Here is a 16,974-nt window from a genome sequence, read left to right as displayed (position 1 = left end):
TACGTTTTCGGCCGTCGAGATCGTCGTGGGCATTGATATATTCATGTTGAATTAATCCGCTGATAATGAGTGCTGATAGACTTAAGTTTTACTTTCTTTTGCAATAGGGTATTGCCACTGATGTAAAAATGAACAGTACTTACTTTACAACAATTATGAAATAAGTTGTAGTAACTTAAAAGTAATCACGCTTGTTTGACCGGATGTTAGCGCGCAAGTGGTCTTACTGTGGGAGCAAACAGACCGGAGTACCAAGGAAAAACCCAAGTGGTCGGACAGGTGCCCCCACTTCCATATGACCCGGGAATCGAACCCCGAACGGCCAGGTAAAAGTCGAGTGCGTTACCACTGCACCATTCAACCACCCTGATGTGTTAATGGACTGAGCATTTTAAAGTCCTTTTTTGTTTAATGTTTTTATCCTTAAACTACATGTCACATCAAACCGCACCTTCTCCCATTCAGTCGGAGAATCGAAATAGGATTGTCTAGGATAAGACGAGTACGTTACCACTGAGCCCACCGACCACCGACGCAAGTACCATTGTAGGCACTAACATTTTTTGAATTATCGTCTTTTCCATCTTACTGAGGTACACGTGTTCCAGTTATATTTTGATGTACCCTGTCATTTATGAGACCCCTACCGGTGAAACCTAAGGATAAGGGTACTGTAGTTTCCCTGTGCTCTAGCTTCTTCATTGAGGGATTCTCAACAAACTTCGAAAACTTATTAAGCACTGAATTATCTTTCACAAGGTCGAGTTTCAGGGTCAAGGTCACTGTTACTGTTTTTAGAAAGTTCATAAAGCAATATAATGTACATGTATGGCTTCCACAATACTCACTGTGCTTGTTATAAATCATTTTGGTTGTGATTTAGTCTAGTTGTTGTGTTTTGATGCTAGTTTGTTTTGTTTTAATGACACAGAAAATTAAAATAGCCGACATGTTTTTTTCTTTTCTCCAACCCTGAATCAAAGTTTGACTGCAGAAAATGATAAAAGATTGGATTGGCTGACACACTTCCCATCAGGATGTTTAGAGCGACCGAGGTTTCTAATAGAAATGATAATTCATCCGACCATTTTCTTCACGAAATTCGTTGTCTATGAAATACCATCACAACGGGGCAGTCTGGAATTTACACTTGGGTTGATTTAGATCTTTCCCGTTCCTGAAGTTGCTGCATTTCTTGTAAGCCGCTCAAGGCACCAAACGGCGCTGTAGTTATACATACAATAAAGCATCTTGGCGGCGTGCTTGAACCGGAACTCATTCAAATGACGGCTTCCGGCCGTTTTTATTGCAGACAGTTTGCTCTGTTTCATTACATGGTGCGGAGTAACACTTTCGCGACTCACATCCGGTTAAGTCTGCCAAACGAAATACTTAAATGTTCTATATGGAGTCCCTTACATTAATGTTTGTCATTAACCTCTAGCATTCCATTAGTGGACTGGGTCGAAGGCAACAACACATCAACTCGCGTTTGATGTATGTATACAGAATGCAAAACTATTCTGTAGGCGTTCAACTCTTGGGGATTTTGTACAAACTAATACAACAGTTATTTTTTACCATTAAATCTAAATGTATATTGAGAGCTTTTCTGAATACAAATATCACACCATGCAACATAGGAAGACAGTTACCGGAACTTCTCATCCACCATCAACATCGTATACGACTGGCGAAGCATTGGGGCCATATTCAGACTAATGATCAACTTATATGGTTTGCTCGGCACATATGCATGTTTCTTATGTAATTAAACCAGTTTTGCAGGCCTACTTCCTTCATGAAACTACAACCATGTGACTTTGTAACGGTAAGATTGCATGTCTAAATCGGTATAGTTTTGAATCTTTGTTTCACTTTTTTTTTTTACATTTTCTACAATTGTAATTTTCAATTCGCAACACGTATTCAACGACCTAAAATTTAGATAGATTTGTTTTCGAACAATTTAAAGATTTAATCTTTTGAGAATAGAAAAGGAGAGAACGAAATGAAAGTTTTTATTACCTCATACTAAAACAGCGTTTGTGATTTAGATTTGTGAAAACCATTGTCTACGGTACATCATTGTTATGTAAATCAAGACGATCTGATATCACTCTCTTGTTTACTGCATACAATCATATATAGCAAGGGTGATGTGACTCTTAGTAAACCATTGTATCAGAAAAAAATACCCATACATTGCAATTTGATAGGGTTTGGCTCAAGAGGGATAACGAAGGTCGCCGAAATGAGAAGCCCAAATTAGGTGTCGATCTGGGCTCTCTATTTAATGAGTTCGCGATAGCAGGGATCATAGTTACAGATATACCTCTATGTGTTATCAAGCGCGATCAGACGTTACGGCACCTACGTTGTCAGTCTAAGAGAAAATCAAATTGCGTAACTCAAGATTTCTTAATGCTTAATCTCCATACTGTCAAGAATTCACATCAAACCTATCAATAATATAAAATTCACCGGTCGGGTTACAGCTCTCAATATCAAACAGTACAAAATAACAAAGTATATTTTCAGTTTTTCGAGTACCGAGGGAATTTCTCTAAATTGAAAAGGAGCTTTGTTGTCCTCAGAAATTTAATGTTCTGAACGTATGTTGCAATTTAAAACGTAGTCGATAGATAAACACCGGACTGACAAGACATTCCTATAATGAAAAACCTTGAGACATGAAAAACCCTGGCGGAAGCATTAACGGTTGTTCAGAAATATTGGTAAGTTTAAACGTGAATGCAATATATCTTTAAAAGAAGCGTGTAAAGACTTTTGAAGTTCCACAATTGGTAAAAAAAATTCGATAAAACAAACTAATATTTAAGAAACACCTACTGTAAAACTTCTTCTTTTGAAAGAGAAACCTTAGAGAAGGGCCTTAACAGTTAAAGGAATATCTGCTTGTAGTTAAGCTTTCATACCTGACAAAAGGTTTAGAAGCAATACTTATACAACAACGATGAACCTTTCCCCTTTTTAAACATTAAGTGGAAAGCTGCAGATACATATATTTCTGTAATTTGAAATGTATTAATATGTCAAAGTATTATAGAAATGGCGATTATAACTTGCAATAGCTTGTGCGCACTCCATTTGTAATACTTTGCAACAAAATGCCTTTAAACTAACTACATTACTTGTTAAAACGACAAAAAAGAGTTCTAACATTTTGGGAATCATTATCACTGAACGCAACTCCGGTTGTTTGAAAAAAGATTAAACAGCAATGAAGCGAATCAACTCTTAGTAAAATACTGATCTAAAAATTAAACCCTTAAAAAAACTTCAACATGCGAAAGAAAAACTTTCGTTCAAAATGCCATAACACTTGAAAGAGACATTACAATGGGACAAAGCCTGCCTCAGTATAACATCGACAATTGGGCAGCTAACAGCAATATAATTAGGTTTGCTCGTGTAGTATTTCATATATAGAACCGTCTTTCATATATAGAACACAGAAAATACCATGCCATCATGTTTAGTGTTTTTGTGTTTTGCATTATCTGAAGTTTCATATTTGCACAAACGAACATCCGCTTAGCTGGTAATTGCTCTTGGAACCTATGGGTCTCCTCTTTTTTACTGTAGAAATTCACGTCTGCTCCAATTAAACTTGTCACATACTGCCTTTACGTCTGTATTACAATGGATCCTCTTTTGACCTCTTTTGACCTCTTGTCGGATCTGGTCAGCGGGACCGCCGCACGTAAAAGCAACTAGTACAAATAGACGGAAATTAAATGGAATTGCTTGCACCATAAACATCCCTCAAGACCATGTCTGCCGTCTCCTTGGTATCTAATTCAGTACTATATATATAAGAAGCAATATTGATTCAACAAGCAATCCATCATTGTTTTAACGCCCTTGGCGGGGCTTCAATTCAGGGTCAGGGACTGTTTCACGAAACTACTATTTACCGTCACGTTTGTCCATGTAATTTTAGATGGATTGTAATCGGGTTGTCACGGACCTAATCAGGCTTATCACCATGGCCATTCGCGATGTCTATGTCGCTGTCCTATGTTTATTTAATTTGACCAGTTACGTCACGTGATGTCGAGTTTTTTTCCTGCGATAGACGCTAAGGACGCACAAACAATAACACGGATGATCTTGTATATAATTTGCAACATCTTCATCTATCGATCATTTTTCAGTAGACTTCAATCTTCAAGGACTTTTGCCGTACATTGGACGTCTGTTTAGCAGACCAGTTTATCAGGCCTAATATAATTGATAACTTGTTTTGAAAATTTAATCTATTTTTGATTTATATTTCTTAAACAGCCTATACAAAATACACAGCGAAGCGAAAATAATATATCATGTTTTATAGGGAAAAATGTTCATTACGGTTTCTTATTTTTTTGTTATGACGTCACCGTTGCTATGGTTTTACCTACCAAACAAAGTACAACCTTAATACAGGATTTCAATCATGTATTAATCAATAAAATGGATCTTCGTGTTTATTGCATGATGAAATACAGGTGTAATTTAAACAACGAGGTAAATGAGCATGTGCACTAAGTGACCAGACCAAACCCTAGAAGAAAAGTTTTAATTATCTAGGACCCAATGTCATTTCAATACAGTTCAATAAAACAGATATTCCCGAAGGATCTCCGCGTAGTTTCATCTCTTGGAACAAATTGGTACAAATGTGCTTTTATTTCTATCGTGGTTTATTAGTCCGAGGTAATGTTGATGCTTTCATCCCCGTAAGTTTAATAAACTACATTTTTTTTACACTTGTAGTTCCAGTAGAATACTGACTTTCACTTTATTGTTCTTTTTGTTCTAAATAAAAAAGAAATAGAAAACAGGAACCCTCTATCTATTATTTCTCAGAGGAAATCAGTATTTCATTACAGTTAGTAATAGATACGCAGATATATCAGATGACACGTTTTATGAGGCAATATCAAGGCTACCTACCCACATCACCATGTTTGATTATATTTGCATGCATTCTTTGTTTCCAATAACAATTGTTTGCAAGTAAATGCTATACATTGGAATCAAATTACATTTTTATTATAACAGCTGATGCTTCAATTTGTAGACAATGAGAGTCGTAAGTACACAATGAATTAGGAATACGTCACATTGAGCGATAACAGGCGGACTTTTCGAATGGTGCGATTACATTAAGACGGGGGTTTTTCAGGTGACGTGAAATAAGGCAGTCTTTTTGGAAACAGATATATCAGAACGCTATACAAATAGGGTATTGCACCTGGAATAGTAAATCTTCACAAAAACCGGATATTTCGCTAGGCGCATCATCAAGAGATCAAATCGAAAGCTTACAAAGCGTACTTCAAAGCCTAGTAGTAATTTTCTACGTTTTCTATTCCATTCCTTTTGACTATATTTATAGTGTGGGTGTAAAATAATTCTTTTTCCAATCCAATTCATATTTCGATTGAGCATCGGATTTTTCGATGATGTCATATACAGCTGCTTAAAAAATCTATTAGTAAATTCTTGGATAAATCTGCTCTAAAGTTCCAGTGATTTATTGAAAATGTCTCTTTACGAATTACTTTCTGAAGGTTCATGTAATATATCTGTTTTTTACGCTGTTAATGATGGAACTTTGTCAGATGCATGGCAACTGGTTCCTGTCAAATGTATTTTCCTAATGACTTTTCGGTTAGTGATAGTGGAAGTCGTTTCTCGTTATCAATAATCGTTTGCTGCATTTAAGTTAACTCTGCTCGAGCTTGTCAGTATAATACATTTCTAGGTATTTTCATGAGTCATGTATCATCGCTGTACGATGCGTCCTGTCCAGTAATATATAAAGCTGTCTTGTCAAGCATATTCATCATTCTCTACTTCGAAACAAGGTTTTGTCAAAACTTCTTGGAATAGACGACAAATTCTCCTTTATTTTGAACACATGTGGATTTATCCTGTCAAACATATTTTAAACAGAGGGCAAATATTAATAAAAACCATTTGCTAACATTAATGTTTTGTTCCTTTCCAGGCTGTTATTCAAGCTGTATTAATATCTTATATCTCGTAAATCCGATGGACGATATGGCGACAAACTAAGCATTTATTTCATTTTGCTTTCAATGGTTACCTATCTGTATGCACTGACACATATTAAAGTGGAATCCAACCCATTCGGTCGTGACTGAGATGTCTGGGAATGGACATTTAGATAAAACACTGGTTATTATGTCTGTTTTATCTCTAGTAGTACAGTCGACATAAGACACAGCTAAAAATATAATAGGATTGGTCAATGCTTCCATGTCTATCAATGTGTTAATATCACAGGATAGATGCAAACATTGTCGTCAACCACCTCCCTGTCGCTGGATGTCAAACACACACCAATATTACATTTGGTATTGAAAACATGCCGCTGAAATAGACATTAAAACTCTTTAGCAAGTACTGTTCTCAACCCTCTATTCCAACCCCCAAATATTCTTATAGTCAAGAAAAATCTCTTATTTTTAACATTGCTGTGTGCAGTTGCTGAAAAATTGACTTACCACTGAATTGCCACAAAATGACTGGGGATTGGTAGCTATTTTGATATATGGAATGGAGTTTCTATAGTACCGAATCAAGTTTCATTATTATAAATATTTTTTTATATAATTTTTGTAATACGAATAAATTCGAAAAAAGAATAAAAATATTTAAGTGTAACTACAAGTAGCTGGTCCAACATTGTAAACATACACTGCTGTGCACATTTAAACAGTAATAACTGAAATACGACGTAATTTTCAGGAAGACAAGCTTTATTACAACATTCATTTTACAAATACGAGGATAATGTTTCTGAAATGATGCCGGTTCCAATTATTTTACATCCTAAATCATCAGTTGTATTTGATTCTGACTACATAAATTAAGTAGTGTGTCATGGCGTCATTTAATCCGTGACGTTTTAATTTGATGAAATAATATACGGGATATTGTTTCGTGAATATCATCCCTCCAACAAGCATGTTGCAGTTTATTTTATTATAAGATATTACGCACAATCTATGTTGAGAGGAAAATCGTAGTGTATAACAATGTATTTTATAAAAGGATGATTTACCGGTAATTTGTGTGAATGCTCTGTCATTCACACATGACGTCCACGGTATAATTGTACGATATCTATGTTTCTAATATAATAAACAAAAGCAGGAATCCGGAATTTATTTTCTATATTTCTGACTGTTATTGGTGTTAGTTAATATATTATACTAATTACAGAAAATTCATATTAATTAAACTCTTTCCTAAAGAAATTAGACAAATAAATTAATTATAGTACACCTTTTAACATTCTGACAAATATGCTAATTTCCTTAATGAAATGTGTCATATAAAATACAGAAGGATGAAATGATTTCTGTGTGTAATAAATTTTACACTTAAGTGTACACTATCATATTCTGAAACCAGTAAACTGTGTAGCTCGGAATTCCGCTGATATAGACACGCTGGGGTATTGGTCGCTGACTCGAACCCAAACCCTGTCGCCTTCCTGCAATTCTACAACAGTCAAACTACTCCCTGAAACACTGACGTCTCCGATATTTTCACCTCCTGAAAACGCTGTGGCGACAACATTACCATTTTTTACAAGATCAGTACACAGGTATTGTTGAGAAACGCGTACTGTCCATCCAAACACATAAATTCCATTTACAGGGCACGTGAATTGACTTGAAATCGGGTTAAAAGCACCACCAATGTTTGTAATAACATCATCAAATTGAATCACAGAGAATCTCAGGGTGTTGCCTTTTTCTTTCGTGTGAACTGCGTGGAATGCAAATGTATCGTTATCATAACGTAGCGAAAATTCGTCATCCTCTTTTCCTACAGAAAAACGTCTGGTGTAATTTCCTGAAACCGCTGAACTGCTCTTCCCTGGTAGCAAATATTTTTTTCTTGTCAAACCTACTGGGCCTGTAAATGATTTTTGCTGTCTTCGAGCTCTCTGTAGATGTTCGAGGACATCCAGGCGTTGGATATTTATTTCTTGCTGTTTTGTAAGCTGAACAATACGACGTTGAACAAAATAATCTTGATTTTCTAAATCAGCAATGGCATATTTTGTTGTTATGCGACGTTTCTTGAGCTCTGCTATACTTAACTGATTCTCCTTTAGATATTTCCGTAAAATAGATAATTGGTGTTTTTCACCTTTTAAGTATTTTTCTGTAACAGAAATACGCCTCTCGTCATCTTGTCTTTGTTTTGAAATGTCAGAAACACGACGATTTAATTTATCATATTTTTCGATAACACTTATTCGCTCTTCATCCCGCTTCTGCTGTTCTTCAAATTTAACAAATTTCTCTTGGTATAGATTAATTTGTTTTTCCAAATTCGATAATCGTCGTTGTTCATTTTGACGCATACTCACTAGTTCGGATATCCGATACTGATCGACTAGGCGTAAACTGGTTAATTCCGCTATCTTATCCAGATCAGATGTCCGCCTTTTAACAAATTCCTCCAATGCTTGTTTATCAGTTGCTCGTTGTTCCCTCAGCGCAATGATATCTCGGCGATCTGTTTGTTGTTTATTTTCAAGATCAGCTAGTCGACGTTGGCTAAGTAACTGGTTTTTATCCTGATCGTCAATTCGGAGTTGTTCCTTATTTACTAGATTTTCAAGCTCATTCAATCTTTTTTCCTCAGTACTATGAAGATTTTTGAGATTATCAAAAATATTTTTGAAATCCTTCATAGATTTTTCTATGTCTTTAAACCAGTTTTCCATCGACTTTAGTCGGCGATGAAGATCTAGAAGATGCCTTGAAGCTCCAGGCAAGACATCATTATTCTGTGAGATCTGAGCGGAGATCTGATGGTAAAGGATTACTGTTAATAAAAACCAAAACATATCCCTCCTTGAAGTCAGTTGTCCTTGCTTGATATTAGCTAAACTCTATAACAGCTGCACCGTCAAAGTACGCTGTGTTGATAGACGTTCTCGACGCAGCCAACGAAAGTGCACATGTTCAGCTGTTGAAGAAGGATGGCGACGTAAAATAGACTGATGGATGGAGTCACAACCATTGTTTAATTTTGACAAAGATTCATAGCAAATGTTCAAATATGAATTAGTATGCATGAGTTAAAACGACTAAAATAGCATGGCTATATTTCTCAACATATTCTATAAGCATTGTAGACAGTATACTTCATGTTAGGCGTGGTAAGACTGTTTTGTAGAACAACTGGCGGCTCCAAAACATACATACATGCATACATACATACATACATACATACATACATACATACATACATACATACATAATTTGAGAAGATTTATTAACATTACTTAACATAGTTTTATAAACTGAAAACGATCGCTAGATTTCTTGTGTACATGGCGTGTTTAGCATCAATGTTTTCTAATCCCCTGATTATTTGACTTGTTTCCTAGACGCAAATGGACAGTGAAGAAGAACGTCTTAAAACCAGTTTGCATATAAAAATAGTTGCATGAAAAACGAAGTGCAAAATAAAGTTTTTGCGTCTCAAATTGCGTCTTTTTTGCAGTTATAGTTTTATTGTTTTATTGCAGACCTCTTCAAGGCTTAATTCTGCTTCATTAGGTTAAATCTATACAACATGCTCTCAATATCTTCAACTCAAAAAAGGGAACACTTCATGATGTTAAATCTGCATACTTAAAACATTCGACAAAAAACATTAAGAAACATGTATCGAAATGTCACTTTCTGAATGTTTCAGTATAAGATACTGCCAATATAAATAGCACTGGATTATTTTGGGTGATGTTATCTATATATTATATCTGACACATGCCTTTTTGGCGCCGATTAAAGATAAATTAGTATATAATAAAGATCGAAGAATACATAGGCAAACATATAAAAGCATCTGGTTTTTGTTCTCTATCGACCGATATTCGTTATTTCTAGTATGCATTCTGGTCAATCATTTTCTGCTTGAATATTATTTTATTTTGTATAACCATACGTTTTTATAAACATTTCACGCACGACATCTACATAACAAAATCCAGTGCACATCTGAGTAACAGTAAATTCTATCTAAGGACGTGGTATAAAAACATGGTTGAGATCTATACTGAAGCGTTTTTCGTAGAAATAAGGAGGAGGAAACAACAGAAATGATATAGTTTCTGGTTGACAACATCTTGGTCGAGTTTAATGGTAAGATCTTCCAACAGACTACTGACATGCTCATGGGAACTATGTTCGCCCCTCTGTTGGCTGACTTGTTTATATTTACATGCGAGGCTGAATTTATTGAAGAGCCTATAAAACAAGTCACAGAGACCTTGCGAAGTTGTTAAATTACGTTTTGTCTTTGAATAACGAGAAATTTATTGACCACATCCATCCTATATAGCATCGGAATTGGAAATCAAAGAGAGTACAGACTCCTCTACATCAGCTGATGATCTATATCATTTCCTACAACGAAACATAGACGGACAAGCTTTCCACCAAGCTGTATGAAAAACGTGATGATCTTAATTTTCCTATTGTGTGTTTTCCTTTTGTGGATAGCAATTACTCCTGCATCTACAAAATATGATGTTTACATGTCGCTGTTGATGCAATGTTCAAGGGCCTGTTCCCATTATCACGATTTTCGTGCAAAAAAGTCGTCAAGTAACGGGAAAACTTCTAACACAGGGTTTCGAAAGATGCAGGTTGACGAAAATTATGGGGAAGATTTAGCCGTCACAATGACTTCATTAAGAAGCATTCTATTACTTTGTGCGATATGAAGCTTGACGTGTTTTGACGCTCGTTAGTCTGTCTGTTCGTTCTGTTGTGTATCTGGCATTACATACTTGGATTGACCAAGGTTTAGATGGCGGGTGTCTTCGATGAAGACTCTTACTCTTTCGGTACACATGGTCTTATTCTCCTTGTACTTTTTCAGGATTCTCCATGTAAATGTTATCATAAGTTGTTTCTTAGTTCATTTTCTGAACCTTGTTGTACTGTACTTCATTGCAAATATTGTATTGGAAATATTGATTATCTCCGCAGGTTTATCTTGTGTTATGTATTGAGATTTATCAACTTGTATGTGATATGGCTACTTGGATAAACACATATTAAAGGTCAACATTTCCCCCAATCCATGCCTTAACCTATTTAACCGAATTTAATGCTAAAGAATAGATACGATATTGAAAAACACATCATGTTGTTGACAAGTTGTTATCGCACTATTACAGAATACTAAAACTAATCGTTGACAAACCAAAATGTGTTAAATACATTTTTCCTTAGGACAGTGAACTTAGTGTTCCGCATGTCTATCAGATTTTAGCCGAATAATTGCTTTCTGTTTGATAGGTTTTAAAGAACGAGCAATTACACACGTTCACGAAGTTCAACAAAAATACCAGCAATGATGAATGTATGAGTAACCACATCAATACAGACATGGAGGACTACGTCAAAGAATGGTTAACAGACAAGACGACCGAAAGGAAATGATGGCAAGCCTTTATAATTCATTTCTTTCGAAATGAAAAAAAAAAAAAAAAAAACATTAATATGACGTTGCTAGGTGACTTTTTCTGTGTTTTCATGTTTTCACCATGCTTCATTGATTTATCAGAACACCAAACGTTTTTGTTAATTAATTTAATGGATATGTTACCGTATAGCTGTTATTTTTCACGGGTCATAATTTTTGCAATTTTCTTTTCAAACGATCGATTGATATTTCGACGAATAAAAAATTTCGCGATCTCGATGTAAAAAAGGACATCTATACACAGGTGTCTCATTATTTTATGGATCATATTTTCGCGACCATGTTAATGTACTCGAAAAACAGCGAAATATCCTCCTCGAAAAAATAAACGGCTATATGGTTTATTGAAAATGAAAGCAAGTATATAACCCAAAAGTACAATTTTGTATTATGCATAACATATACAAGTGAAAAGCAGCTTACAATATAAATTTAAAATAAAATACAGAATAGCCGATTTATCTGTTAAACTCTATCATACAGTTTTCTGTTTATCCTGAGATAGGTCAGCGAGGTTTGGGACATAAAATAAGAAAGAATAACTTAACAACCTCTCTCCAATCTTTTATTTTCTGAATGAAAATTTCTAATATTCAAATTACCCTTCAAAACAGTTGACATGAAACGGCTTTGATTTTTTCCTCTTTTCGATTTTTCAAAATATTCCTAAAATGGGCACATTCCTTTTTTTGGAACATAAACTAGAATTTGGCATTAACCATGTGTGATGAAATCGTAAGAAATCAAACGTAATGCTATTATCAAAATATGCCCTCTGTGTATGACAGCATGAAACTTAAGTAAAACAGTTTTATTACGATATGTATTATGCTTTAAATCATAAGCTGTATATCGTGTGGAAATGATTTGAAAAGTCCCGGAGGAGTCATAGGTAAGTAACGTTATGGCGTGTAAAGATCGTTTGTCTACATATACTTAAGGAAACTGCATTATGGTGAAATGTTATTGTTCCCTTGAGCTTTCAGGCTGTTCAGATAATATCACACAAAGTGTGAAATATAATCCTTTTATATTAAAATAAGAACGACTTCCACCAATCGATTTCGAGTGAAGTTTCATGTGTTTTATACCCCCTGAAATCATTGTTTCTTATGCACACATTTTTCCCTTGAGAGGATTGAATGACATTAAAGAATATGCTGGCTGGTTGAAAGCTGTTTTACTTTCCTCAGAAAAAAATCCTTATTTCAGTGTTGTTCAACACTGTAGAATCGCTCAAGGCTGATTGGAAATATATACAAGGTATGATTAAAAAGAAGACAGGTAATAGCGACATCGTTTCAGGATTTATTACACCAACAGAAATCAACGCAATTAAGGGAATTGTCTAGGAGCGGCACCATAATAATTAACATGGATTTTCACCGTTTTGTTTTCCTTTCAGGCTTATGATGATTTTGGAGTGTTTATTTACCCTAAAATCTAACACAAATGAATAAGCAAGTTTTAAAATTTAAAACGTAAGTTAAGGAATATTAACCATTGCACATCCAATCAACATATCAAACTTGAAATGTTAATAGATTGCGTCTTTAGGAGATGGCTTTAAGATACGCTGAATATCGAGTGAATGGAGCGGAGTCATCTGGATTAAAAACATACTTCATTACTGACTAAAGGAAAGTTTATATTAGAGACTGTTTATATGTACTAGCGTTAAACGACTCTATTGCGACGTTCAGACATACAAACATTTGATGAGTATGTAGTCATTACTTACTGCTGAAGTGATTGAGACCACATATTTATTGTTTTATCTCAAAAACTAAATCAACTCGACAGCCATTAATTTTCATTTCAAAGCACTTTACTTTTAAGAAAAGTGTCTTTTAAATCTCCCGTAGGGACATGACGTTAGAGAGGATCATATATCAGACGGTACTTAATGTTATTCCGCAGTTTTATGACTCATCTGTAGCACGCTTGTCAAGACTCTCAGTGTGACATTTTATGACAATTGTCAGAACACGAAACACACTACAACAAAACCTCCTGTATGTTTACATAAACACAAGATGTCGAAGCAAAACTGTAGTCGCTTCAAGGCTTTCCGTGAACAATTATGTATGATTATGCATCATGTTTTGGTGTATTTTCTTCTAAAACTGTTTAGCAAGCTCAGGACTTAAAGTTTGGATAACCTAGGTTACAAGAGAAGATAAATTAGCTCAAGAACAAAATAAAGTTGATCATTTAATAAATGGAAAATAAGTAATTTTAAATTGATATCAGTTGTAACCAATGTAATTACACTAATTGATATCTCGATTTTCTAATTTGGAAGATCAATGCGGAGCTACAGTCCGGTAAGGATGAGTCGTTCAGATAATATAATTTATTTAGATAATGCTATTAGCGATAATCTGATTGTTTAGCCAATGAAACGTTTAATCCAGTTTTCATGACAAATGAGTAGTACAGGGAATACAATTTTTATTCTAATTTTGAGATTTAATGATGATGAGTTGTTCAGTTAAAGAATGGATATTTTTTGTTTTCATGTAATTAATCTTAATGCCGTTGATTTTCAATTTTCAGATTTTATTACAGGCCCATTATGTAACATTGTTTTTTTTTTATCGATTTCATTTAATTCTTTGCTTTTGCAAGTGCTTGAACGGCCTTGCTGCCTATCCGGCATTCGACTTTAGGTATCTGTGGAGTAATCATGACTTTTTCTCAAAGTATCTTACCGCCATGTTGTGTTCAAAAATATTCGTGATCAGAAACATCGATGTAGTACTTGAAACATTCGTAACACTTGCTTATAATTGAAAATGTTGTTGTCAGTAATGTCACGTTCTCAAGTGAGAGTAGGGTCAACAGAAACCAAATCACCAGTCACATTAACAACCAACAAAGACGTTAATTTCTAAAGATCGCAATATACTTTGGGGATAGAATGCCTGTATTCAGGGATAAACAGGATATTAGATCATGAATTTTAAGACCACATATAAAACAAACTTACTATCCTCTTTTTAACCTAATTTGAGTCTAAAAGTGATGTAATTAGCGCAATATCAACGAAATTCAGCAAAAACTAAGATCTGACTTATTTTGTTCCAAACGGCCCTCAGATGTTCTTAGACAAGCAACCCAATTGATGAAGTAAAAGCTCAGCCCACTTTCTAGTCAAGTTGTCGATAGATTCGGGTCAGGATGCAGGTCGAGGCATATATTTATTCATTTATTTATTATTGTTGATTATCTGTCTAAAGTGTTGTTTCCTTGTGTGCATACCAGAAATTCCTCGCATCTTAACTTTGAATTTCAAAAGGATTTCTTCACTAAAGTAGATCGAAAACACAACGGACGCCGTAGAGAGTCCTCGGAGAGTAATCATCATGACGGTGATACTCATCAGCGCGTTTCTTTCAAATGGAGATTTATGTATCATTCTATATAGTATTATCAAGCAAAGGTAGGAAACAATATTATGTGAGTATGATTCTATTTAGTCGTGATATTGTAACTGAAATTGATCCCTTGATTGAGTCTATCACCTAGAACTACTGCAATGAATATCGTCTCTATCGACACTCTTGTACTACCAACAAAGTCCTAACCTCAAACGGAGAAAAGAGATTGAGAATATCTTACAAAGATTATTATCGTCCTACTGTCCTATTTATATTTCGATGACACACGTGGGCATGTGTTAATAATTTTTCCTAATGTATATATCTGTCGTCTGTCTAAACAGTTTATATGGTCAGCAAATAGTATTATCAGAATCCATGAGTGTATCGGGAATAACGTCATAACAGATACCGATATTAAAAATGCACTACATAACCGATATTTTAGAAGTTAAACAGTACAAACTGTATCATATCATCATATCATCATAGTATACATCACATAACGTGTAAACAGGTTTTGTTAACAGAGCTGAAACAGAATTTATGGTGTCAACATTATCAAAATGATGGACCAAAAAATTAATATGTTTTAGCAATTCAACCACAAACCATTACTTATCCTAGATATTAGCGTGCATAAATATACTTTCGGAAAACATCAATGTAACTTCAACGCAGTCAATCGGGGAATTCAAAGCAATCTTGAGTTCTCTGCGCCATCACAGAACATCGACCTACCAGCCTCTGTCTGAAGTACATAAAATACATTTAATGCCATGCAATCTGTTTTAATACACGTATCGAGAAAATCTAGATTTTCTTAAAATTCGTGTTGAAGTGATCCTTAACCCCGATAGAATTTTGCACTTTTAGTCCTGTATTCAAATAAAGTCTGTCTGATTGGATCCAATTACGATAATTGGTTTAGGTTCATTAATAATTGCATCTTCCCCTGGAACTGTACATACATGTAATTCGCTCACGTGAATGAGACTAATGATCAGCTGAAACGGATATTTTACTTATGAAATATTCATTGCCTTCTGAGGTTTTTTGGTTACTTTACAGATTCATTGTGTATTCATTTCACTTGACATCCCAATTCTTGTCGCTCACGTTGATGTTGTCTCACAAAAAGTGCAGTTCCTGGCTGCACCGAGTTGACTGATTGTTAGACCATTTTTATGATTCGTTTCATGAACACTACTCTAATGAACATGTACAGAAAGACGATGCAATCTCTAAGCATATATTTGCTACGCTAATCCATTGGCATTTCAGAACCCTGACATATCTAGATTACATTTATAACAGCTATGAATGTCAATTTAGTTAATCTATTCAGAAAATGCTGAATTATGAAAATTCAATCCAAAAGTTCATTATTAAATGTACTGGCCTATGAATGACATCGGATAACAACAAATTAACCTGAAGTGCTAATGTTTGCTTCATCGACTTTGTCGTAATTCATGTGTGGCATTCATATTGTCTGTGAACACCACGATAACCATTTATTGTTGTATATGATTATGTCATACATTTCTAAAAATATAAGCATCATACATAAAGTTCTAGGCTCCAACAGTCGTTATATTTTCTGTTAAGTCCATTCATTATCATACATTGTAATGTATATAAAGTGCTACCTTTATCACTTCTTTACCTTAATTATTTGTGGACATCGTCAGGTGGTAAGCTTAAATCAAACGTAATTCATGATTGTCAAGATAATTGTACAAAAGACATATAAGTGAATAGCGCATTATAAAACAAATTTAAAGTTAGATACAGTGAAGCCAAACAATAAATTTAACTCTAAATAGAACATACGGTTTTATACACTGTGTAGACAAGGATCATTCTTTCGCGAGGGTTGGAGAATTAACGTCTTCCGTGTGTGGTGATATACCTTAGAGATCTTGTTTAATGATTATATGTGGGATGGATGTCGTTTTAATATAAGTAAATGTATATTTTACATCAGTTTGACACTGCAGATTGTGTCTCTCCTAAACTACAAACG

At 34.7% G+C, this 16,974-nt stretch overlaps 1 protein-coding gene across 1 annotated transcript in view; it reads right to left on the bottom strand.

Annotated features, from left to right (window-relative positions):
• Positions 1-4,770: 4,770 nt before the first annotated feature.
• LOC132559613 (uncharacterized) overlaps positions 4,771-16,974 on the bottom strand; it is a 107,068-nt gene continuing 94,864 nt past the window's right edge. The window contains exons 2-3 of the mRNA XM_060224246.1: positions 7,514-8,869; positions 4,771-4,824 (exon numbers count right to left, since the gene is read on the bottom strand). Of these exons, the coding sequence (XP_060080229.1) occupies positions 4,771-4,824; positions 7,514-8,869 (1,410 nt within the window). The remainder of the gene's footprint in view (positions 4,825-7,513; positions 8,870-16,974) is intronic.

This window comes from Ylistrum balloti, unplaced genomic scaffold (assembly GCF_031769215.1).
Source record: "Ylistrum balloti isolate Yb309-2 unplaced genomic scaffold, AGI_CSIRO_Ybal_v1 Utg370946, whole genome shotgun sequence".
NCBI lineage: Eukaryota > Metazoa > Mollusca > Bivalvia > Pectinida > Pectinidae > Ylistrum > Ylistrum balloti.
The sequence above is the reverse complement of the archived record's forward strand: the minus strand, read 5'-3'. Positions and strand labels throughout refer to the sequence as shown.